This window comes from Erpetoichthys calabaricus, chromosome 15 (assembly GCF_900747795.2).
Source record: "Erpetoichthys calabaricus chromosome 15, fErpCal1.3, whole genome shotgun sequence".
Classification (NCBI taxonomy): Eukaryota; Metazoa; Chordata; class Cladistia; order Polypteriformes; family Polypteridae; genus Erpetoichthys; species Erpetoichthys calabaricus.
In genome coordinates, this window is record NC_041408.2 from 62,286,315 (window position 1) to 62,312,376 (window position 26,062).

The window sequence follows — 26,062 nt, forward strand, 5'->3', positions numbered from 1 at the left end:
CTCAGGTGATTAGTTTTAAAAATCATTGCTTGATTGGTATAAGAATTTTGCGCAGCACTCTATGTATAGTTTTATGTCTTGGACTAAGACACTTAAAGTGGTATGTGGCCGGCTGGCAAAGTAAGGACAGATATTTCCTTTTTATTTCCATTTTTAATTCCTAGTTAGAAGTAGGCAGGCATGCAACCTGAATAATTTAAAGTTTTGTTAGTGTTATTCTAGATTTGCCAAATTAAATTAATAAAAAAATAAAGAAAAACTGTAGATATAGAATAAATCCTATGGCAGGAAGCTCATTTGAACTCAGTTCTTTATTACATTATCTGATTTATGAACAACTACAACACGAAACCTGCTAATAAATGTTTTTTTCTTTCTTTTCAGAACCTACTTTGATAACATAGTTGCAATAGATTCTCTACTTGAACATATTATGGTAAGTGAGAATAAAAAATAAGTTACATGGCCACATGAACATACTTGTGTTTAACAATAGTATATGCAGAGAGACATAAAACTGATGTTTGATGAGATTTAAAGCTGTCATTTGGTAATTAAAAGCCTGGGTTATGAAGAGATTTACTTTTTTATTTTTGTTTTTCTTCTGTATACTGTATCTACATCCACTGTGGGGAAAAACAAAGTAGTAATGACCTTAGAGAATCTGATTCACTGATGCAGTTATTTTAACTGAGTTTACATTCAGTACACCACCACATTAAAATGAACCCATCAGAGAGCACTAGCTCTACATACTGAAGGTACATTACAGTATTTTATTTTTAATTTATTGACAGTGTAGTGAAGTGTTTAGGTAACTTAGTCTGGCTGCTTATGCTCGAACTGTAAAATGAATGTAAACAGTTGTACTAAGTATCTGCACATGTAAAGGGATTTCAGATGGGGTTCACTGCATTGTATGAAATTGATTCTAACCTTCACTGATATTCACTGGCTATATATAGTTCTTGGAACAATGTTGTAATAAAATGAGCACACTAAGAAAAATTCTGCTAGCTCTAAAATACCTAAAAATTAGGAATTTTATGGCCACATTGCTCAATACAAGGATCAATACAGGGAGAACACAGAGTAAATATTAACAAATTGTTAGCTTTCAGAGACTCCTTACATTGGTCTTGAACAACTGTCAAGCAGAGAGGTGGTCCACCCATTTGCCACATCCCTAGTAAAACAGTAGGACCCCCTTCTCTCATTACTGGCCTTTCTTCCTGTTTCCTCCACTGGCTTCCTATATTTCTGTTAACAGTCTTTAAACCCCACAACTGCACCAATTCTGGACTCTGCCTTGAAATTGGTTCCACATTTCGGAGCAGTTCTACAAAACTGTCAAGGCTAACACCACTGCATTGTTTTCTGCCTTAAAATAATACTGTACCCAAAAGTGATCATTTTTATATGTTACTTGCCCCATGAGATTTGTAGTGATGCCCTAGAAAAATCTTTGATCTCATGTTTTCATGCAGAACAGAGTTAACAAAGTTTATTCTTTAGTGGAAGCGGGTACTGACCAGGGGCCTCATGTATAAACGGTGCCTACGCACAGAAATGTTGCGTACGAACCTTTCCACGCTCAAATCGCGATGTATAAAACCTAAACTTGGCATAAAGCCACGCACATTTCCACGGTAACTCATACCTTGGCGTACGCAATTTCTCCGCTCGGTTTTGCAGACTGGCGGCACCCAGCGTCAAAGCAGTGCTACTGTTCCTGCGTGGTCACCTTTCTTTCTTAGATCCACATTCCTGACGCGGCTTTATAAATACACTGAAACTAACTGCATATTGTTTATTAGTGTAATGCATCTGATTGTAATTAACCTGTAGCAATATAATGGTCCAGGGAATAGCCATAGTATTCCAAATACTATAACTGCTTTAGCGTTGTAACTCTCACTGCATCTTCTTCTTCTTTCAGCTGCTCCCGTTAAGGGTTGCCACAGCAGATCATCTTTTTCCATATTACTCTCGCTGCACCACTCGGAGTATTTATATCACTGTATCTGAGTGGGGAATCACAGCAGCAGCTGAAATATCGGTATACAGCATGAAGCAGACGCTGACTCAGCCATGGCAAAACGCTTTATAGAGACTTCCCAGTACGGACTTCGCGGTTTAGAAAAGGTTTCATCCCAAGAACTCTAAACGCACTCAATCAGTCCATCAACTGCTCCTTATATAACTGTTTACTTATAAGTACAATCACCTCACTGTAAACTTGCACTACAGTTATAATATTGCACAACCTGCGCCACTTTATAAAGCGCGTATTTACATATGATGACGGAATTCATTTTTAAGATGAAATGCAGCAAAATATGTTGATTATATTATACAGCTAAAACTTTAACTTCATTTAAATAATCTGTATTGTTAATAATTAAACATGTGAGGACACGGTGCCGCAGCGCTAGCTAGCTCAGGGATTGTTCCTGCATTGCGTTGTATTCTTGCGCTGACGCGACACTGGAAAGATAGACGGATAGAATAATTAAACATTTACTACGAAGATATTTCGATGTTCCTTAAAAGTTCTGAAGAATCGGCGTTCTAAGCTTACAGATGGCTTAACGTCTATTACAGAGCTGATTGTGTGGCGATTGGTCATTTGGAGAAAGAAAAGTAAGGACAGGAATTGGAGGTTAGTACGTTTGAAAGAGACAGTACTTCTGTAATAAATTATTTCATCGAAGGTCGCACATGGCGCAGCAAGCCTCTTGCGTGAGATATGCACAATCACTGCGCCACCGTGTTCCCATGTTTAATAACATGCTTTCATTCCTATCATCATGACAATGATATCACGTATACATGTCAGTATTTTAATTATTCAGAGAGCTGTAATATCACAAATGTAATGGATTCTGTGTCGGAGAATGAGAAAGAACGGAAGCACGTAGTGATTCACATACATAGAGCACATTGAAGATCAAATACAGAACAAAGCATTTAACGTGCTACTTGAGAAACTAGTAAAATAAACGATGTTAAGATGAAGTTTATGATGTTCTACTTTAATGGCAAAATAAACTACGTGAAATTTCGAGATTAAAGTTGACATTTCGTGCTTTTTTCCCACTGTGTGCCTATTTTTTTTTCTGTACCCTGATAAGCTTTCATATGACACTCAGACAGTGGGCTACAACTCGCCTTTTCACGGCGACTTTGATATGTGATTTCTTTTTTATTTCGGGCACTGTGCGAGTTTGTGAAGTTGAGCCTTCGAGTTTCTCCGACACTCTGTCACTCGATCAACTTTCTTTTGTTGATTATACCACTGCTTAAACCAACAAATAGTACGTTTTTCCTTTTCCTCCACTTGGTATTCGCTGAAATTCTTATATTTCCCCCGTGCTTTTCCCATTGTCTTTTCACAGAAGGCTATTTATATTGATTTGCATATTGAAAGAGGCGTAATTCTGGGAGGAGTTGGGGCGGGACAGCAGGCGCGTGCACGTGCGTTACTTTTCACGCCGATCGGGATTTATGTAGTGGAAGAACGTGAAAGTATGCGTGCGCACAGATTCCTGCATCTGGATTTTTCTGTGCGTACGCACAATCCCGCTTTTGTGCTTACGCCATGTTATAGTGTGAGTTCTACGCACGGCTTTATACATGAGGCCCCAGCACTGGACAACAGCAAATGATATCACAACGTCTATGAAAAAAATCTCACGTTACTCGTGTTACATAATACAAGTCAAGTCATCCAGTTGTATAGTCAAAACATGCAAAATGCATGCATTTTATGCTAAAATATTGTTAAATCAGTTCCTCTAGTAAAACAAAAGTTGTCCTCAACCCAGAAGCCCTTTCACATGAGGTTGCACGTTTGAATCAATGACCCTACCTTCTCATCAATACACTGGCCAAAAGACCTGTCTTCTCAGACTACAAATCACAAGGGGTAAGTAATACTTAAAGTTTTGTTTTTTTTTAAGAAAGCTAAAGAGCATTAAATAGCATCTGGCTGTTTGGCATCTTAAAAATTAATTTTCCCCACTGCGGGACTGTGTACTTTGGACTAATGGACTGGTGGAATTTGGACACCCCTACCATCTCTCCTTTTTATTTGGTATATTTATAAGCCTCACTTTCTGAACACAAAAAACAATTATTCTCTCTGCCACCCCTAGGGGTTGCTGTTTCTCCAAATTAGCATACACTACATAGATCTACTATGACAACCAAAGTAGGTTTCAGTGTTTGACTCTGGCAGACCCTTCTGTTCCCATGCACTGCCCTGGCAGACCTTTCATAGTTTCTGTTGCTGAGTGTTATATGACTTTTCCATTCGGGCCATATTTTATTCATATGAAGTGAATGTTAAATATTTCCTTTTACCTTATTAAGTATTATTCATATGTTTCATAAAAATAGATGTTTAATCTATTTTCTGTTTATTTAATAGACTTTTGTGTAAGCAGTACCTAAATATTTGATTTAAGATGAGTTAGTGTGTTTTTGTGTGTGTGTGTGTATGTGTATGTGTATATACTGTATATAATATAAAGAGAGAGAGAGAACTTGTTCAATTCAGCAAATGCAGACAATGTAGCAAGTAATACAAGAAATTGTATAAGGCGATACAAAGAACAAAAAAAAAAAATATATTAGCTGTTTTTAAAACAAAAAGGTAAAAGGACCCGATCCCTAACCCCAACTCTCTGGAGAGATGTGACAAGACACTCAAAATAACAGAGGTGCCACTCAGCCAAAAGGCTGAAAGGCTTGAAGGATTTAAAGTTTCACGTTGCATCTGCTGGCCCTTCAGCAGCCAGCCTGTTGAGCGTAAGATAGGTTTATAGAGACATTACTGTCACATGTACATAGTACATTGAAATTCATACTTCCATGTGCTAATCAATATGCAAGACATCACCACTCACCGGTGCCATCATTACCCTGAGACTAATGTTTTCCTTTCCTGAAAAATTTCAAAACACGTTTGGTTTGTGTTCCAATAACTGAGAAATCTCACTCAGTTTCCTTGGCACAGTCTATGCCAGATTTTTCGAATGAAGACTGAATCCAACAGTTGAACTACAGCCTTGGGAATCTCAGCGTGGATTCTATTTTGGCTGTTGAACAGTGGATCATCTCTGATTTGAATCTAATCTAATTGTATTCATTTGTCCATCCATTTGCTGAAGATGTGTAACCCAGTTTTAGGGTTGCGGGGTGTGTAAATTATCCTAGCAAATTTTGGGGAGGCAAGCACAAATACTGAACTCTTTTTTTAAATAATTTAGTATCTTGCTACTGATTTTTTTTTTTAAGTGTCTATCCACCCAGCTCTTATTAGGTCCACTTAATCTGGTGTGAGATCCATAGCCTCTGCTGTCAGGAAACTAAAACTGGACAGGGTGCCAGTTCATCAGTAGGTAGACTCGTGCGCATGCCCATATTGATTCTGTTGGAGGCTTTAAATACTTAATACAATCAGTTACAAGCTGCTAATTGTGACTTAATCTACGAAAAGCTAACTCAGCAGGAGCAGATTGCATTCCAGAAAGGATTAAAATTAGATAAAGAGTCTGATGCTACTGGAGTGTTGGGAGTATTTTATAGATCAATACATGCTGCCTAAAATAGCCTGAAGCAAAGAATCAGGGAAATTGCTGAAAATCGTGAACTGTTGATGGAGATGCGGCATTTACAAGTACAAAAAATAATGCAGAAAGTTAAATATGCCTGCAAAACATTTTTGCTCCTGTGACCCTGAACTGGATTAATTGGGATTAAAAATGGATGGGAAGAGAAAACATTGATATAATTGAATTCTTCTTCAGGCAGATACTGTTAATCAACTTACTTCTAATGTCTTTTTTGGGTATATTGACTATGGAAAGAATGTAGGCCTACATTTCCCCTTAAAGCAGGGTTATCGAAGGTAGGTGTGTGACTCCTTTTGTGAATGGAGTTCTGTAGTTTCCTCATAACTAGCTCTGCTACCTTCTGCTTAAACCTACACCACCTAAACATGACAAAGAAATAAGCAACTAATAGAAGAAGCAGCTATAGGAATTACACTATATAATGCTCTGTCTGCACACTAAAGAAGTACTTGATACTTAATACTGGGCCACACTTGCATTCACTGTACATAGGCACCAATGCCAAGAATAACACTCAGAAGATAAGCAGCTGCAGTGCTACGCAGGTGACAGAAGACCAAACATTTTACAGGACTTTGTGACCTTCTGTAATGCCATGGCATTGTCAACTTTGTGCCAGCTCTGATACAGACACAACAGCTAAAGCAGAAATCTCACCAAGCTGTTGGCTGTTGTGAAGAACAGCTGTGCCCTTCCAGACGTGCCTAAATCTTGTGTTTCTCAAGCTTGGCCTTATTTTTATCACAGACTTTAGATTTAAAGAAATTATCTGATGATTTAAAGCCAAAAAGGAATTGTATTTTGTATTATATTCCAGTTTGTGCCACTAAATCACTTGGAGGACAACACAATACAGTAATGTTTAGTGCTGCTTACTCACAGCTCCAGAAACTTGGGGTTGTTTGTTAGCCTTCTCCGTCTGTGTGCCCATGTCAGTTTACCTTGGGCACTGTGGTTTTCTCATACATCCTAAAAGCAGAGATGTGACTCGGTTTTAGTGGATGTAGTTATCCAGTGCCATAACCTGGAATCCCATCCAGAGACAGTTCCTCCTTTGTGCCTAATACACTAGGTAGGGGTAGGTTTGATACTGCCATACTGACAAAGTGTTCAGCTACATTTAAGCAAATGGAGATTAAGAGGTGACATGATTGAAGTGTTTAAAATTAAGAATGAAATTGGCACAGGGGATCAACACTGTGTTATTTTAAAGTGAGTTCAACAAGAACACAGGGACACGGAAAACTGTTAAGAATAAATTTTGCACAAATATTAATAAGTTTATCTTTACACAGATTAAGATTATATACACATGGAATAGATTAACAAGTAATGTGCTGGACATTAGGACTTTAATAACCTTCAAAACTCGACTTGAAGGAATTAGATGAATACGAATGTTGAGCTTTGTTGCAGTAAATGGCCTGTTCTCATCAAAATATTTCAAATGTTCTAATCAATGGATTAATTAATTTTTCTTCTTATGCAATGATGCAACAGTCACCCTGGTAGTAAACATCAAGTAGACTTAATTTTTAGTTGGATAGTCAGATGTCATCATTACCATTACCCTGTAAAGCAAGTCATTAAGATAATCTGTTACTTAGCCAATCACAATAATGTGAAGAATTCAATATTTACATTTTTTTAAAGTTCCACTTTACTCCAACATCCCTGAAATGTGCAGATGATTTAACTAGCAACTCAAATCAGCTCATTACAAATGCATCTGCATCTTGTAATAATCTGGCACCATCTCCAGGGTTACCCCATGCTGATCAGCTAAACTCTAGCTCCCTGAGACCCAAAATTAGACAAATTGGGATTCAAAAAGTGAAGGGATAAGAAATTGAGGTGATTGACAGCCCACCGATGAAGTTGGGGTAATGTTGAATTTTGAAATACATTTACTACTGTATTAATAAGTTTTATTTGAGATGAAATGAGTATCAGGAGTAAAGCTCACATTGAATGGTGTCGTTAGTGATAACAAGTCAGGCATCAAACAAGGTAGCATTGAAGACTAAATTCCACCAGTGAAAGTTTATGAATGTAAGAGTTCATCATGTCTTTTCATGTTGTTGTTCCAGATTGCAGCACTTATTAGTAAGGTTTCTTGTCATTTTTAAAATTCTTTTCTTTTCTTTTTTTTTTTATTTTTTTATAGGCTCTATCACCTAAAGTCAGTGTTTTTGACACCGGTGACAGCTGTCAGACTGTAATCCCTCAGGGGAAGGTTTTTGCAAGCTGTGTGACGTTGTACTTTAGTTTACAAAATAGTCGGTTATTAGAATTGAGACCCACAGGCTTCATCACAGAATTTTTTTAGTTCAGCATATGGTACCAGAAGGTTGCCGTGGCTGAACACAGGCTCTTGCTTGTGCTGGTTATCTGTTTCAGTACCCTCCGGTAAATCACCAGATAGACTCTGCTGAGAGTGATTTTCAAGCCATAAAAGTCCCAAGGACACACTCTCCTAATGAAATCTACAACACGCTGTATCAAATACAGTTTTCCCCTTGGCTGCCACAGGTGTGGGCAATCTTTTTCAAATTCACCATGTTCAAAATTGAGATCTGAGCATCTAGCTGAAAAAAGTCAGGATGAGTTTCATTTTTCCAAAATTTCTCTCAATTGCAGAATGTGTAACACCACTAGACAAAAATTAATTGTTATTTTAGTTACTTCCATCCTCTTGGAAAGTGTGGCCTGTTTACGCAGTGGTTAAAGTAGCTGCCCTACTGATGCTAGAGCCCAGTCATTGTCTATGGGGAGTTTGCATGATCTTCCTGTTTCAGCACAGGTTTTCCTCACACAAATTTAAAAGACATGCAGGTTAGGTTGAATGCCAGTTCCAAATTAATCCAGGTTGAGTGTTGACACATGCATGACTGTGCCCTTCAATGGACTGATGTCCCATCCACGATTGCTTATTACCTGCCAGAATGAGCTCATGCCTGCCACAACACTCAACTGAATTGATCATATTTGTAAATACGTACTGTATATATTTTTGTATAGATATACGTGATCTTGAAAAATAATGGTGCCCAAACTGCATAAAACCCCTTGTCTTTTAATGGCAGCTAATTTACTGAATGTTCTGTTCTTTGGTGTTTCAGTTAAATGCTATGCAAAACAAGTGTGATATGCTTTATGTAAAAAAAACTATTCCATAATGGAGATATTTTAGGCATATATTCAGTAAGAAATGAGCATTTGCAGAAACACCACTGGCATCATATTGAATAGTACTCAGAATTCTTGAATGAATTATGGCCATGCACATTATGAGTAAATGTTACCAATGCTCAGACCTAATAAGTCTTAAATGCTAATATTAAACATTTACTAAGCATAATGTATGGATTGTTGTGTAGCTATATTGTAATCTCTGTGTGCCACCCAAGCCTGAAACAAAGAATCAAATAAGACAAATATATAAAAATGAAAGAAAGCAAGGCGGAATTACAACATGGAGATCTCAAAGTAGCAAACAAACACAAAGCTTATCGGAACTCCAGGCCTGGATATGTAAAAGGATAATATCCCTTTGCTGAAATTTGTGCAAAGCCTCAAGGCTGCCAGTTCACAGTTCATTTATTTTCGGCACTCGTGTTTTAATAAAGATGTTAAAGTTTACATATTGTAAAAATGCAAAATTGTGTCCTATACTGTATATATATATATATATATATATATATATATATATATATATATATATATATATATGTTGTAATAAGTGCACAGGACAGTTACAAATAGTTGGAGCACCTTGAAGGTAAAACCCTTATATCTGAAAGTCAAAAATAAATAAAGAAGGCAGAAAGGTTTGAGGGTCTTTTCAGACAGCAGTCAGAATGTTGACTGACTCAAAGATATTAAGTCAAAATCCAGACCGGAGGAGTCAGTCCAGGAGACGACAACCTGGAAGTGGCATCTGATCTGTAGGAACAAAAAGGAAGGCAAGCATTAGGTACCAATGCCAGCCCTTGGCCTGGGGTGGAATTATAACTAGTTGAGGTCTCCCAAGCACACGTGTCTGACAATGTATACATAAATGTGTATATTCATATACACTTATATTGTATATCCAAACGTATCCCCATTTGGTTAATTTTAGTGTAACAATCCATACTTTCTGAAAAGTCATACAATCTCATTTCATTTGGTATAGGGTGCTCCAGAAATCATTATACCTCTGCGCTCACTCTCTTTTATTTAAGCTAGCAAATCTCAAATGTCCCAAAGAGGACTTTCCGACACATCCAACTGGCCTAGAGGGATCCAGCTAGTTTTTTGCCAGTTAACTCATATCTTTTTGGGGCAGCTAATGCCCTTCAGATGCTCCACAAGTACCTACACTGGCTTATATGGTAGACCCTGCTTGCAAATTAGACTTCCTGTCATACCAAAGGCTTCTGCCAGGGTTTTCTCCAATGCTATTTGTCCATTATGCCAGTTCTACCTTACCTGACTAATTGCATCATGTTTCTGAGGATGGCACATTTCAATATCATGACTGGATTCATCATTGCCATTTTCATTTTCAGAACAGAAGTAGGAGTAAGTAGTACCACATGTGCTACTACTTGCGTAACTAACCATGTTGTCATCTATAAAAGAAAATCCAAACCACATTGTGGATTCATCTCTGAGCAGCAATGCAGCACTTCATGTCAAGTTCTGGCAGTTTTTCTTTCACTGCCTTTCCTCGTATGGAAGTACATCTCTTCCCTAACTTTTAGTGTAGCCTTTGTGGAATTTGTACATTCTTCTGATGCCTGTATTGAATTTTCTTCCATGTGCTCAAGTTTTCCTCGTACTTCCCAAGACATCTGTGCTGTTTAACTGTTGACTAAGCATTGCCCCAGTTAACAGTGAATATGGGTGTATGCATGGCAATGGCTTCCTTAGAACTTGAACTAAACAGGAGTTGCTAAAACATAGCTAGGGGATAGTTTATAGCATTAATTTTTAGAATTTGTGCTTTCTTCTCACGATTACTGATTAAATTCTTTCCCACGTTCTCTACTGTTGTAAAAAAACCACATCATTTGTTTCTCTTTAAACTTTGTCATCTGTCATCTTTCCCCAATGGTACAAGAGTTTTGCCCTTCCTGACAGACTTCTTGAAGCTCTTGGCTTTCTTTCACAACTGAATAACTCTTTTGAAAAACTCCTTTATGGGTGCCATCCTAACATTGGTATCTGTGGTGTCAGCCTGAAGTCATTCTGACTGTTCTTTCACAGGAATACTTGAGTTTGCTATGACAAAAGAAACACACATCCAGCTTGAGAAGCAATTTATAACGCCATATTCGCAGCTCTGGTGGCTCAAATGCATTCTGTATCACAAAAGAAATAAAATCCAAGTGAAATAAGAGTCGTCACATAGGGAAGGACATTTAAAATATAAATGTTTTAAGAGTACACGTTTTTGATCTGAATATTCATGGCAAAAATGTGATCAAGTGCTTACCCTAATACTAGGCATATATTACTGCTCATGGGTGCCTTTATGGAAGGGGATTATTTTTGGGGGCCGATTTTCATTATCATCTCTGCTCAGTGTGTGATTTTTTTTTTTTTTTTTTTTTCTCCCCTAGATATATGCAAAAAACCTTGTGAATGCAGATCGCTGTGCACTGTTCCAGGTTGATCAAAGCAACAAGGAATTATATTCTGACTTGTTTGATATTGGAGAGGAAAACGAAGGAAAGCCAGTGTTTAGGAAGACGAAAGAAATACGGTAAGTGGCTGATACCTGGAGGTGTACTATATCAGCAAAACTGACCTTAACTTCTTGATGGGAGTCACTTGATTCTTTTCTTAATCACTTGTGGAAATCCTCCCTTTACAGTTTAGCTGTTTTGAAACTTTGAGCGTCCCAAATTAACGGATCATCCAGTACCACTTTCAACAAGTAGTCAGCTGCAGAGCCATTCATTTATTTCTTTTGGTTTTAGCCACAAGGCTGTGGAGCGTGGGTGCTGTTTGTGGGAAGAGGGGGGATTGCTTTTTTTAATTTCTGATTTGTGCTCCATTGTTTATTTTTCTAATGAAATTTGATCACAAATAAATGGTTAGGATTTGATCTTCATTCACAAGTGACCTTTCGTAAGAAAGTCAAACACACAGACTGTAGCAGGTTAAACACATGTGCCCATTACTGTATAAATATTTTCTACTCTGATAGACATGTCTAACACCAACATGGCTGTAAAGCAATCTGTTCTTAATTTCTTTTGATTAGTGGATAACATCAATCCTCCTTAATAAAATCCCTGTGTGCGTCCAAGTGTCCGTGTGTGTCTTCTGGTGAAGTGCGCATGCGTGGGGCACGGTACGATGCGCGATATTACTGTCAGACAGTTACAAGCGTTTTACAGAAATACAAACCAGTATTACTGCGAGAGGAAATTAAAGGTACACAATACAGTGACTCATATTATAACCACATACAAGCCAGTATTACTGTCAGAGGAGATTAAAGGCATATTACCGACGCGCACGCCTGTATTACTGCCAGAGAAAATTAAAGGTATATTACGGACGTACAAGCCAGCGGATGTACAAGACAGTATTACTGTCACAGAAAATTAAAGACACACAATACACGGCGGCAGCCCACGAAGAACGGTCAGCTCAGCAAGTAAACATCAACAAAAGAAAGGCTGAAAGAAAGAAAAATACGACGAACAAAAAGAATGAGGTCAAAGTCCCTTGCCATTTAATATATACTGTTCCTACTAATGTTTATGCACTACTGTTCTAGCGCCCGGGCTAAATGGCTAGTTATTAAATAAATTGCTTTGAATTTTTATCAAAGTAAATTACTGCTTATTAGTGGTTAGTAAATGCATGTTGTCAACCAAGAGAACATACGTGTCCACCAGAGAAATGTTGGGGTGCCAACTGGGTGATGGTATGTATGATGGTATGTATGAGTAATAAGTTCAAATGAAACATGCATTTGATAGCGCTAAACAGAAAGGGTAAGGCAATATCACCTGGAAAGCTGCTGCACATTAAATCAAAGCGTAGGTAACACTGGTTAAGTGGGAACTCTGTCTGGCAGTCTGCTTGTCCTGCAATGAGACTACGCATTACGAGAGCGTCTCGGCTTTATAATGACTGGGGCAGAGGGGGCGGAGTCAGTTAGCCTTACATTGCAGTTTGTCTGTGCTATGGGCAGGAAAAAGACAACATCGTCCATGAAAGTGCCCCTTCGTGTCCTGGCATGATAGTGCTTACATCTGATGAACTTGGAAGGTGATCCTCTGATGTGCGCACATGACATACCTTAGAGACCCAGGTTTGAATCCCAGCCTAGTGACTGCCTTGCTCATGGTGTGAGTTTGTACTTGTAAAGTACCGTCTTTACAAGTGGACCTGTATAAATGACTGTGATGGTCTTCTGCTGGATGGTTATCCTGTTTGTTGTTGCTTTCTGCCTGTATGGTCTAGCTTAGACCTGTAGGGGTCTTTTAATGAATAGCTGGATCAGAAAAAAAGGTGAATGTGTAGGGTGGGATTTTATATACATGGTAAAAGGGGGATTTTTAAGGTCACCAAGAGTTGGCTTGTTTAATTCTGTTTTAAAAATGTTGTCAACATTTAATAATAACTTCCGTTTCCTTCATTAATAAACCTTTGCTGTGTATGAATAGTTTTGATTTATTGTTAGGTACTGCAAAAATATCTAACTAATGAATACATAATTTGTGAACATGTAAAGAAGCATTATATATTGTTTGTTAATGATTGAAAGTTACTATAAAGTGTAAAGGGAAAAAAAAGTTAAAAGGTTCTTTCCATGCTGAAAAGCAAAGAAAGTTTCAGCTGTATAGCCTTCATCAGGTGTTCAACTGAGAAGGAAAGAGCAGGTAACATACATAAAACGGGAAAGGAGCGAAAAAGACAGGGCAAGTGAAAGGAGAAAAGGTGGGAGTAGGTGAGAAAAAGTTGCCATTAAAGAAAATGATGGGAGAGATTAAAAAGTTAGTCAACCATCAAGACCTGGAGAAATGTGTGATCCCAGGCTGAGAATGAGCCTAACTGAAAATGTCTGCAAGCCATTTCCCTGTTTCACTTATGAAGATGGCTGCACACTTATTACAAGAACTGGTAAGTTCAATATTAAACTATGGGCGTCGTGCCAGAAGGACCAGGTGCAAGGGTATTGCTACTGACTTATTTGAAAGTGACACAATGGTTCCTGTTATAGCTCAAAGTGTTTGGGGAATAATGTGGCTCCCCTCTGTGAAGTGAGCTACAGGCTGAGCCATTTGTGTAGGTTAGGTGCTTGATGGAAGGAGATCAAGGGAGGGTTTGGAAAACAGCTGCTGTGGAGGAATCAATCTGTAAAATAAAGAAAATGTGTTTGATGACTTGTGGGAAAAGAGAGTGTTAGGGTGGAATGGGAGGACCAGTGAGATCCAGGTTTCATTATTGGGGTTTCTCTTAGGGTGGATGTTACAAGGTCTACTTCTCACTTCTGTCCACAATATGAGAAGGGTATCTACTATCATTGAAGAAACATTTTAATGTTAGTAGTATATGCACAGTATTATCATTTAATTACTTTTATGGCCATTTTGATTTAAATGAACTAGTAATCTGTTAAGAATTATATAATGTTTGTTATATACTTGTGTGTTAAGAAAATGCTTCCAAAATTGAGTGATTTTAATTTCAAGCAAAAGTTTCTTTTAATTGGATAGCCTCCTCAAATGTCACTAAGGTCTAGTTGTCCTTCTTTTGTTGTTTAGGCGGATTCTTTTTTATTATTTTGACCCTTATCAGTTACAAAGTGTCTTTTACCAGCTTTTGTTTTCATATTTAGTGAACGTTATTGAAATGTTCCCATAAAGTGAACACCACTAGTGATTTTTAAATAAAGATGTCTTAATTTGTGAAACCCAAATGGACAGAGATAAGATAGACGCCATCTGTTTTTTTTTTAAATAACAATGTCTCCTATCTTGTCTAATATTCCTAAAAATGTTACTTTTTATTTTTTACAGAAATATAACATTTCACACATGAAAGTTGCAATAGTTTTGACTAAAGCTGGCATTTTGAATGAGTAGACAAAAAATCTGAAGGCTTCTCTGCCACTGAATTAGAATTGTAGAATGGTATTTCACAGCTTGGTCCCTGCCAAGATGCTTGAACAAACAAAGATCACCTCAACTTCAAAAATAGCTGTTAGTAGTTTTGTAGATTAAATGCTAAATTAAATGTGAACCACTTTAATAAAAGGATAAGTATGTGTTTGTCTGTGTGTCCATCCAATTGCTATGTCTCTGTCATTTCAAAAAATGGCACATCACAAATATTTTTAGTTTTTAGTAATAAAATGCATTGCATTTGTCATTCCAACAGATGGCTCATCATAACCATTAACACTTCTTTTATGATTCCAAGAGACATATGACATACATGGTACTCTGCAGACATTAACACTGAGGTCTATAATTACTTACTGTAGATTTCAACCCATCTTAGACGTGTAGCACAGCCAGCGATTCAATAAAATAGTAAGTAATGTCCACGAAACTTCAAAATCTGAACCTGCTATCTGGAATTTTAGCTTTTCCATGTTGGACATCCAAAGTTGGCACCAATTGCTACCAATGAACAGAAGATTATTGAGGCAATCTCACAATGTATCTGTACTTCCTACCATTCAAAGAAAAAATGTAAAGTCCTGTGGATTTTCAGTTAAAGCATTTCTGAACAAAATTAAACAAAAATAAGCCATCCATTTATGTAATCTGCTGAATCATATTTTGGGCATTAAGGACAATTTGAGCATCATCAGGTACAAGACATTACTAGCCCTTGGATGAGGGGACACTCATACACATATTCACAATTAACCAAAGTGCACGTGTCTTGGGCGTTTTTTAGCCTTTGCTTGGCCTGTTTCAGGTCGAAATTTGTTCTGTGCCGTGCTCATTATGGTAATCTTTATTTATTGTTTTCAGAGCTTTGCCCCAATAGTTAGGTGTCCTGATTCCATTTCTTCCAAGGCACAATTAATCCACATCAGTTGTGGGCCAGTTATGTAATGGGTGAGGGTTTTGATGACAAAAAGGGGATTAGATCCTTTAGGCATTGATTAGCATTCATCTTGGTGTGTCTTGCAGCCTCAGATCTTTTGACAAAGCACTCTTGGTGTGCGTTTTTGCCCTTGTGCTGGATTTCAATTTTTGTAGGCTTGTTTAAGACTTTAATTCTTAGTCTAGGCCTTTCTTATTTATTTTTTTTCCATTTCAATGCTAAGTTTCCTAGTGTAAAAGTTATGCTATCTGTAGGATTTATCTTTTAGTTTGTGGGATTTCCTCCATATGTGTGTTGTTAGAGGTGCCTGTAGGGGCTTCTAGAGATTGTAACTGTTTTTTTCTAAAGGAATACTCTACCCAAAAATGGTATCTTTATTATATGTTACTTAACCCCATGTGGTTTTTAGTGATGGTCTAGTAAAATTTTTAATCTCGGTGAAAAGAAATAATAATCTGTCCGATAGAATGAATGTCTATAGAGGACACAACAAACAATATAAAAACATCCATGAAAAAAATCTCACGTGACTTGTGTTTCATAATCTACATGTCAAGTTAATCATTTTTATGCTCATAATGGGCAAAATGCATGTGTTTTTTGTTAAAATATTGTTAAACGCTTTGGAAAAAGAGAGCAGTGCATGGAGGGGCTATGTGTTCTCTTGGGATGGACCTTTTGAACTGAAACCAGTGTCTTCCCCTCATTCATTCACTGCTCAAGAGTCCTGTCTTCAATTCAAAAAGCTTGTTCCGGTGTGAACATGTGTCTTCTGCATGCATTGCTTGAATTTTACAGTATTGATTAAAAATATTTTAGCAAAAGTGTACATTTTGTACATTGTGAGCATATGGCTTGGTGATTTGATGTTTGGATTATGCAAGAAGAGTAACATGAGATTTTCTTTTCACTGACATATTTATATTGTTTGCTGTGGTCCAGCATTGGTCACCATAGACTCCTGTTCTATCACAAACTTTGTTAACTCTGTTCTCCATAAAATCATGAAATAAAAATGTTTCTTGGCCATCACTACAAACTACATAAGGTAAGTAACATACTAAAAATATTATTTTTGGATGGAGTATTTAATTTTCTTTGTAACCACTTCCTGAATTTCCTTGTTTTAGTTCTTTATAAGGTGTTTTGTTAATTGACAGTCATTCAGGCTGTTACCATTATGTGTTGTATTTCTTGATTTTTTTCATATTTATTTATTCCTTTAATCTTAATTATTAAATGAATAAAGATTAATCAGTTTATTCAGTCCTCTTGGTTGCTCTTTATTAATATCAATATATTGGTTATTACAGACACTGCTGAGATTCCAGGCCTGCTTTGGCGATTTGCCTTGCAGTTAATATCAACTTGTGAGAGCAAATCTTTGGGAAGTTGGAGGAAGACTAGAGTAGCTGGAACGTCGCTCTCAGGCATAAGGGAAAGCATGTGAAAACTGAGTTGTGTGTCTAAACCAGTTTTCCAGAGCTGAGATCCAGCAATGCTAACCATTGTGCAGTGTGCAGCAGTGCTGTTTTTCAGAGCAAACATAATGCAAAAAAGAATAGTCTCTCTCTTGGCATAAATGGTGTGTGCTGGTGATTGCTTAGTAAGAATCACGTTTTTTTTTTTTTTTTTTTTTTTTCTTGATTTTCTGCACTCTATTGTTTTCTGTACCCAAGAAAATTATTAGGCTTGAAATGTTTCTCACACAGGTTTTCGATAGAGAAAGGGATTGCTGGACAAGTGGCACGAACAGGTGAAGTTCTGAACATTCCTGATGCCTATGCAGACCCACGCTTTAACAGGTAATATGCCAATATTCAGAACTTTAACAGCAAATTCAATAAATGGTAAAAAAAAAAAAATACTTCCTCCGTGTTGAACTCAAGGCATGTTATGCATGTGTCATACATTCTGCTTAAGCATGTATGCCTTGGTGTGTATACTGTAGTATATAAAGGGAAAGTGTGTCTGTATGTGCAGCTCTCTTTGAATGAGCACCAGTGGTGAGACTAAAGAAGAAATTTTGGACCTGGGCATTTATCTTATCAAAACTAGAAGTTAAATAGTACAGCTAGTCCATTCTGGTCAGGTCCCACTGCACCTTTTGCACCATCGCTATCACCCCAATTCCCTAAACACACAACACACTCTTAAAAGTGAGCAGAAAATGCAAATATTTAAAATGACTCTAATTAACTTTTTTAACATGGATCTTTTTGTAATGATTAAGGCTTTAGCTAGAATTAAAAGTGGCAGAGTGTACTGCAAAGACTAGAGTTCAGTAGCCATGACTTGTGAGCATTCAAATGCATTGGTTCATTTGGGCAAACTTCACTCAAAGTTTGATATGGTTTTGATTTTCAAATACAAACATTTTTTAAAAGATTCTTTTTATAGATGTTTTACATCTAAGGAGGACACTCCATAAAATATATGAAATTAGTTATGTATACTGATAGACAAGAACAGAAATAAAAAAAATGCATTTTTTTCAGAACCCATCAACAAAGCCCCCTCTACTTATAGCTTTTTCAACGGACAAAAATTAGTAGATTTGCATACAAGAACCTACAATATTAACATTCTGAATTATAGTAATCCTATAACAGCAGTCCTTTAAAAGTATAGTTCATCTAAAAATGGTATCTTTTTTATATGTTACTTACCCCATGTAGTTTGTAGTAATGGCCAAGAAAGAAAAATTGTATTCTCATGTTTTCATGCAAAATGGACAGAAAAAAGTGTATGTTAAAATAGAAGTCAATTGTGACCAAAACTATACAGTGGCAAACAGTGTGAAAAAGCATCTTAGGAGTAAAGAACAAAATCTCATGTTGCATAATCCACATGTGCGTTATCCAGTTGTATGCTCAAAGTTTGCAAAATACATTGTTTTTGCTAAAATATTGTTAAATATGTACTTCTGGAATATCTGTGCATGTCATAAACAGGAAACCTAAAGCCTTGGAATAACTTTTTAAATTGAAGACAGGACTCTTGACTATTAAATGATGGGGAGACACCTTGTTATGTCCACGCTCAGCTGAGTTTGGGCTGTTCTGAGGGTAAATGGGGGCTAGCTTGCTACTTTCTACGTATCCAGACCTCTTTTTTTCCCCTTATGGAACATTACCAGTTTTGGATCTTTGGTGTCTGAATCAGATGTACTTAGTCATACTACTTAATTTTTCAGATGGATTATTTGTGCTCACCTCTTAAAGTACTTCTGTAGGAAATGCCAACAAGTTCAAAATGCTGCAGCCAGAGTTCTGACAGAAACCAACAACAATGAGCACATCTCCCGATGTAGCTCAACTGTAATGGCTATTGTTACAATACTGAGTTATGTCCAAAACTCTGATTCTGACATACAGAACTGTTGATTTAAACACCTCAGATTCCTTATCATCATTACTTATACTGTATGTTACGAACCTGACACACAGCTGTGACCCTCTAGTGTCCGCCTTCCCAAAGTTTCATTGACTGGTGAGTGCTCATTCAACTGTATGGTTCCTACACTCTGGAGATTTCTCCTTAGATCTGTTGTTGAGAAGGAGAAAACCTGTTCTGTCTATTTTAAAAAAGTTTTGTACCCTGACTAATATTTTGTTACATTTCAAGAAGTGTATATTTTTAAACTTTAATTTTATAGCTTTATTTTCATTATATGTTTGAATTTTATTTCTTTGTTTGAGAAAGCTGGAAACATTTTTATTTAATTTAACTATGGGCAGGGAATGGTTGATATGGGACCTTATGTGGTTGCTAGGGTCCACTTTCCTGATTCAGGCTAATAAATTGCAGTGCCGTGGCATGAACTGCTTTGTCTGTGATATTGATTCAACCTTTAAACAAGTCCTCTTTGAAAGTCTTAATTTCGGTATTTTTTGTTGACTCTTGCTGTTTCATTTTGACTCGAATTATTATGCCTTGATGTTTTGGTTTATCTTGTATTATAGAATTTCAGTCAATGATTCTTTACAGATCTTTCTCGACAGCTATTATGGTTATTCCCTCAAGTTTGGTAAAACAGATTTCTTTTCCAATTTTTATTCCTAATTTCAAATAAAGAAATCTGTTATTTTATTTCTGAAAGAATCACACATCTCCTGGTTAACTTTTTTTAACAACTTAGCAGTGTTGTCTAACAATTAGAGCTCTGAATCAACCTAGTCGGTTTTAAAAAAGAACAAGCAGTGGGCATCTGAGCAACAGACCTTTGGATCCGTTTCCCTTTTTTATGCTTCTGGCATAACATCTGTTAGTAAAACTCCAATAGGTAGACTGTTTCAAATCTCATCTCTTCTCTCTTACATATTCAATTCACTTCATTCACATGTACATTTTACCAATTAATTGTAACATTTACTTGTAAGGTCCTATTTTTACCATTTTATGTGAATTGTATCCTTACATGATCTAGAAAGCGCCTTTATGATGGTGTACTCTGAGTGGTACAATGTAATCATCCATCCATCCATCCATTTTCCAACCCGCTGAATCCGAACACAGGGTACAATGTAATCAGTCAGTATTTTTATTTTTTATTAAAGTACGTATTTAGTTTTATAAAGTACACAAAGCCGTTTAAAGACTATGGAAGGAAAGCACAGATATGACCCTTACAATATGTTAGAGAAGCACCAATGGGTGTCCTAATGGTCCTCTTAAAGCCTATATGTGCAGATGGCTTACCAGGCAGTATGTGTTTGTAAATGTGTAGCACTTATTTTATTTTTCTTTTGCAGAGAGGTGGACCTCTATACAGGCTACACCACCCGGAATATTTTGTGCATGCCTATTGTCAGCCGAGGAACAGTAATAGGAGTGGTGCAGATGGTAAACAAATTAAATGGAAGTGCCTTCACTAAAACAGATGAAAACAACTTTAAAATGTTTGCAGTCTTTTGTGCTTTGGCCTTACACTGTGCTAATGTAAGTACAATTATATTTCTTAAAATATTAACTATGAATAATTCTGTATTGAGCAATATGGGCTTGTGTACTTAGAATGTTATGTTATTTTCTAAACCACTTAATCCAGACCAGGGTTGCTGGAGCCTATCCCAGCTAAAACTGGGCACAAAGCAGGAACAAACCCTGGAAAAGGGCACCAGTCCATCTCATGGCAAACATACTGTATATACATATACTGTACTAGGGTCAATTTAGTGTCACCATTTCACCTAACCTGCATGTCTCCTCTGGAAAGTGGGAGGAAGCCAGAGCACCAGGTGGAAACCATGCAGACACGGGGAGAACATGCATACGCCATGTAGGGAGGGCCTGGGACATGAACCCTGATCTCCTTTCTACGAGGCAAAAGTGCTACTACTGCACCACTGTGCTGCCCTTGTGTTTTAAAATGTGTGCTTCATAAATCAGAAAGCACTAGACTAGGCCAAACGGCAATTACCACGACATCAAATTTTGTCCACAGTCATTCCCTGACACACACGCTACTCTTCTCTGACCATTTGTCAGAATGTGCTGCTTTTCAACCAAATGTAGAACCATGGCAGTGGAGGATCAAGAAGCGTATGTGGTATTAGCTTTCCTTTTATTGTGCTCAAATTAAATTTAGTGTGGCTCTCTAGTGGTTCACAACTATCATAATACAAGAAGTAATGCCACTTAAAGATAGGTATGTTGACCAGTGACTCAAGATTGGCCCTATATAAGTGGACCTATTATTACTGAGGTACACTGCCTTGCACCCCACACTGAGTAAAACTGGTCCAGAAAATCAATGGATAATGAAGCATTTCAAACATCCCTCATGTTCCATTTATATTAGTTCCCTTGATTTGTGAGCATGTATATAGTATGTATTATGCATAAGCACACATCCATTGCAGAGTTCACTCACACTGGGCTAGTTTAGCATGGCCTGTTAACTTATCATACGCATTTTTGGAATGGGGAAGTAAAGTCTGAATGTAAAAGCTCTTTACAGAAAGTGTTAAGACTAGGACTTGAACTCGGGACTCTGAAGCCACGAGACCGCAGTCCATTTTATTTCTAAATTTTCTAGAGAAGTAAAGCACAATCCTCTGGACAATTTACTTCCAATAATTAAACAATAGGCTCAATTGGAAAGATGGGAGCTTGAGGTGCTCCATAACCAAGTTGTGGAAATGTAGCTCTGTGTGCTTCATCCAGAGTACTCCTAATACTTGAAGACTATCGCCCTCCAGCTCTGCGTTTTAAGGCTATACTACATTTTACCATACAGGAATTAAGAGTCAGTTGCTCTTCCATCTGTCCATCCGTCCATAATTTTCAAAGTTGCTTATTAATTTGGGACATGAGGGTAACCATTGTCTAACTCTGCAGCACTGGTTGCAATGGAAACAAACCTGGATGGAGCATGAGTGTATCACAGAGCAAACTTATGAACTGTACATACCCATGCACACTCATATGAGGCCATTTTTGGAGACAGCAGTTAAGGCACATAAATGGGGCAGTACCTACGGCAAGATTTAAACTCAGGACGTTGGAGTTACAGGGCATCAATGCTGACCACTGTGTTGCCCTCATCAAAGGTCTTGTTTGTTACTGTATGTTCTGAGCAGTTTGTTAAGGCATTTCTTAAGCACATTAGTGTTGAGGAAATAGCCATATAAAGCAAAGCACAATGTCAACATTGGCCTTTTTTTGTTGGGAGTTGGCTAACCAAATTCCAGTTGTTTGTTTCCTTGGGGTTGCACCAGGAAACTCCACCTTGGCCATGTACTTTTAGGCTGTAGAATGAGCCGCTTTTAATTTCCTTGAGGAATTGCAGCTGAAGAAAGTGGGACCAGAAAGCGAGCATTCCTGTGGAAATAAAAAAAAAAAATCAAAATGGCTTCAGAGTACATGCTGTGCTGCCTGAAATTCCTCCAACCCACACACAGCCCTAACAGAATTTTCATCTGATCTGTAGCCACTTAATTAAACTATCAAAAAAAGTCCAACGTAAAGAATAATTTGGAAATTGGTGGACAGATAGTAGCTGCCTGGTTACTGGATTTCCTGGTATCCTGTAATGAGTGTGGATAGTCCTGTTTTTGCTTTCACACATTTTTAGGTTTCTTTATTGAAGTACGGCTTTGCCTATTTGTTTCATTGCATGATGAAAAAACAAAAATGGTCTCTTCTTGAGTTTAACAAGCTTTCTGTTTCGTCTCTTTCTAGATGTACCACAGAATCCGTCACTCTGAATGCATTTATCGGGTGACGATGGAAAAGCTGTCCTATCACAGCATTTGTACGTCAGAGGAATGGAAGAGTCTTACCAAAGTGACGCTTCCTACCCCGATGTATAAGGAAATTGAACTGTAAGAACCTGTTTTAAATATTGACTTTATTTATTTATACACGTCATCCATTGAAATGAAAAGTTAAAACAGCATCTTCATGTTGTGCAGTTTTACAGTCACAAAAGAGGGAATTAAAACACTATCAGAAATAACAATAAAATCTGTAAATCCACAATTAAAATTGGGGGCACGGTGGTGCCCCCGAGCAGCCATGAGTCAAGGTAATTCTTGGTAGCGAAAACCAGTCAGATCGCTTTCTGCTACCAAGATTCTACCAAGAATTGAAAGCTCAGCCCAATTGCAGCCCATATCGGCTACCAAGAATTGACCATTCACAATCCATTTCGGCTACCAAGAATTGGCCAATGACGGCTCGTGTTGGCTACTAAAACTCGGAAAGGGTGGGCCAACCTCTTGTCAGTTAATGTATTCTGCAAAAGCTTCTTTGAGTCGGCACACAGACGTTTTGCGATTTGCATTTAATTTTGAACTTTCGAAAAATGTTACTCACGAGTGTCGGTTTGTGCAGATATATTTACATTCATGTACACATTTTTTGAATGATTTTTTTAAATATTCTTGGTGCAGTTTATTACATTTATTAAATATGTGTGCAAAACATTTAAAGGCAGATATAATAATGTATTAATATAATAAACATTGAATTGTATAATCATAGTTTCATTTTTTATACTTAACACTAACTTCACAAATCGTTCATATCAATGGTAATACAGAATAATGATAATTATAGTTATACTCTATATTAACATTGATGTTATAAAATATGCTTATAAAATAGACCTACTCCTTTAATACTCAGACAATTCTAATCGTGCTGTAGAACATATATATACGGTCATATGAAAAAGTTTGGTAACCCCTCTCAACCTGCATAATAATTTACTTTCAACAAAAAAGTTAACAGTGGTATGTCTTTCATTTCCTAGGAACATCTGAGTACTGGGGTATTTTCCAAACAAAGATCTTTAGTGAAGCAGTATTTAGTTGTATGAAATTAAATCAAATGTGTAAAACTGGCTGTGCAAAAATTTGGGTCCCCTTGTAATTTTGCTGATTTGAATGCATGCAAGTGCTCAATACTGATTACGTGCAACACCAAATTGGTTGGATTAGCTCGTTAAGCCTTGAACTTCAAAGACAGGTGTGTCCAATCATGAGAAAAGGTATTTAAGGTGGTCAATTGCAAGTTGTGCTTCCCTTTGACTCTCCTCTGAAGAGTGACAGCATGGGATCCTTAAAACAACTCTCAAAAGATCTGAAAACAAAGATTGTTCAGTCTCATGGTTTAGGGGAAGGATATACAAAAAGCTATCTCAGAGGTTTAAACTGTCACTTTCAACTGTAAGGAATGTAATCAGTAAATGGAAGGCCACAGGCACAGTTGCTGTTAAACCCAGCAGGTCTGGCCGGCCAAGAAAAATATAGGAGCGTAATATGTACAGGATTGTGAGAATGGTTACAGACAACCCACAGATCACCTCCACAGACCTGCAAGAACATCTTGCTGCAGATGGTGTATCTGTACATTGTTCTACAATTCAGCGCAATTTGCACAAAGAACATCATCTGTATGCAGGGTGATGAGAAAGAAGCCCTTTCTGCACTCACGCCACAGAGTTTCTTGTTGTACGCAAATGCTCATTTAGACAATCCAGATTCATTTTGGAACAAAGTGCTTTGGACTGATGAGACAAAAATAGAGTTATTTGGTCATAAGAAAAAGCGCTTTGCATGGCGGAAGAACAACAGTTGAAGTTATGCAGGGGTTGGATATTCCAACAAGACAATGACCCAAAACACAGTTCGAAATCTACACAGGCATTCATGCAGAGGGAGAAGTACAATGTTCTGGAATGGCCGTCACAGTCCCCTGACTTGAACATCATCGAAAATCTATGGGATGATTTGAAGCAGGCTGTCCATGCTCAGCAGCCATCAAATTTAACTGAACTGGAGAGATTTTGTATGGAAGAATGGTCAAAAATACCTCCATCCAGAATCCAGACACTCATCACAGGCTATAGGAGGCGTCTAGAGGCTGTTATATTTGCAAAAGGAGGCTCAACTAAGTATTGATGTAATGTCTCTGTTGGGGTGCCAAAATTTATGCACCTGTCTAATTTTGTTATGCATATTGCATATTTTCTGTTAATCCAATAAACTTAATGTCACTGCTGAATTACTACCGTTTCCATAAGGCATGTCATATATTAAAAGGAAGTTGCTACTTTGAAATTTCAGTCAATGATAAACAAAAATCCAAAGAATTAAGGGGGGTTCCCAAACTTTTTTATATGACTGTATGCTGGTGCACAGAAAGAGACAGGCCTGACAGGTTTAGGAATGTAAAAATATGTGGCAAGCAGGGAATAGAAACTGACTGCACTTAAGAAATGAGCAGATGATTAGAAAACAAAAGGCCCCAACAGAAGGACAAAACCATATGCAATATTGTCCCTTGGACAATACGTGGGCAGATACAAAAGAGGAGATCTAGGATGAGGCCCAGTAACTGTAGATTATACTGTAAAGAGTAAGAAGTAGCCTATGCACAAATTTAATCTGAGTAAATTAGGTTTTAGGATTTCTAAATTAAAGTTTGGTATTTGAAAATGGTATCCCAGCAAAATGGAGAGGATAATGTAAGATCTCAAGTCTACTGGTAGATGAGGGGTAGAGTTTTATAGGAAGTCTCACATAAAAAATAGAGAACTGAGACAGGCCTTCTGAGAGGAGAAAAGGATTAGTAAGATAAAAAAAGAGGATGATAGGGTAATGGGCATTTTCTGTGACAGAGTCTGAGGTGGAGACACAGTTATGCAAAAGAAGAACATGGCCAAAATTCAAAAGAAGTTAAGTCAAATCAAGTAGGCTTTATTGTCATACCAAGTATACACTTTGATACATTAAACAGTGGTGTTAAATTAAGTTTCCCAGGACAGCTGTGCAATATTTAGACAATAAATATGACAATACCCCTGTATAACAATATAGAGAGGTGGTTAATTTTACATTAGG

At 37.3% G+C, this 26,062-nt stretch overlaps 2 protein-coding genes across 3 annotated transcripts in view; one reads left to right on the plus strand and one right to left on the minus strand.

The window, feature by feature from the left end:
* LOC114666111 (protein quaking) overlaps positions 1 to 26,062 on the minus strand; it is a 1,435,209-nt gene that overhangs the window by 619,667 nt on the left and 789,480 nt on the right. The window lies entirely within an intron of this gene.
* Positions 1 to 26,062, plus strand: part of pde10a (phosphodiesterase 10A) — a 357,319-nt gene that overhangs the window by 294,448 nt on the left and 36,809 nt on the right. For both annotated transcript variants that reach the window (XM_051919349.1, XM_028820278.2), the window contains exons 10-14: positions 385 to 436; positions 11,249 to 11,391; positions 17,423 to 17,515; positions 20,465 to 20,651; positions 22,896 to 23,038. In XM_051919349.1, coding sequence (XP_051775309.1) covers positions 385 to 436; positions 11,249 to 11,391; positions 17,423 to 17,515; positions 20,465 to 20,651; positions 22,896 to 23,038 — 618 coding nt within the window. The remainder of the gene's footprint in view (positions 1 to 384; positions 437 to 11,248; positions 11,392 to 17,422; positions 17,516 to 20,464; positions 20,652 to 22,895; positions 23,039 to 26,062) is intronic.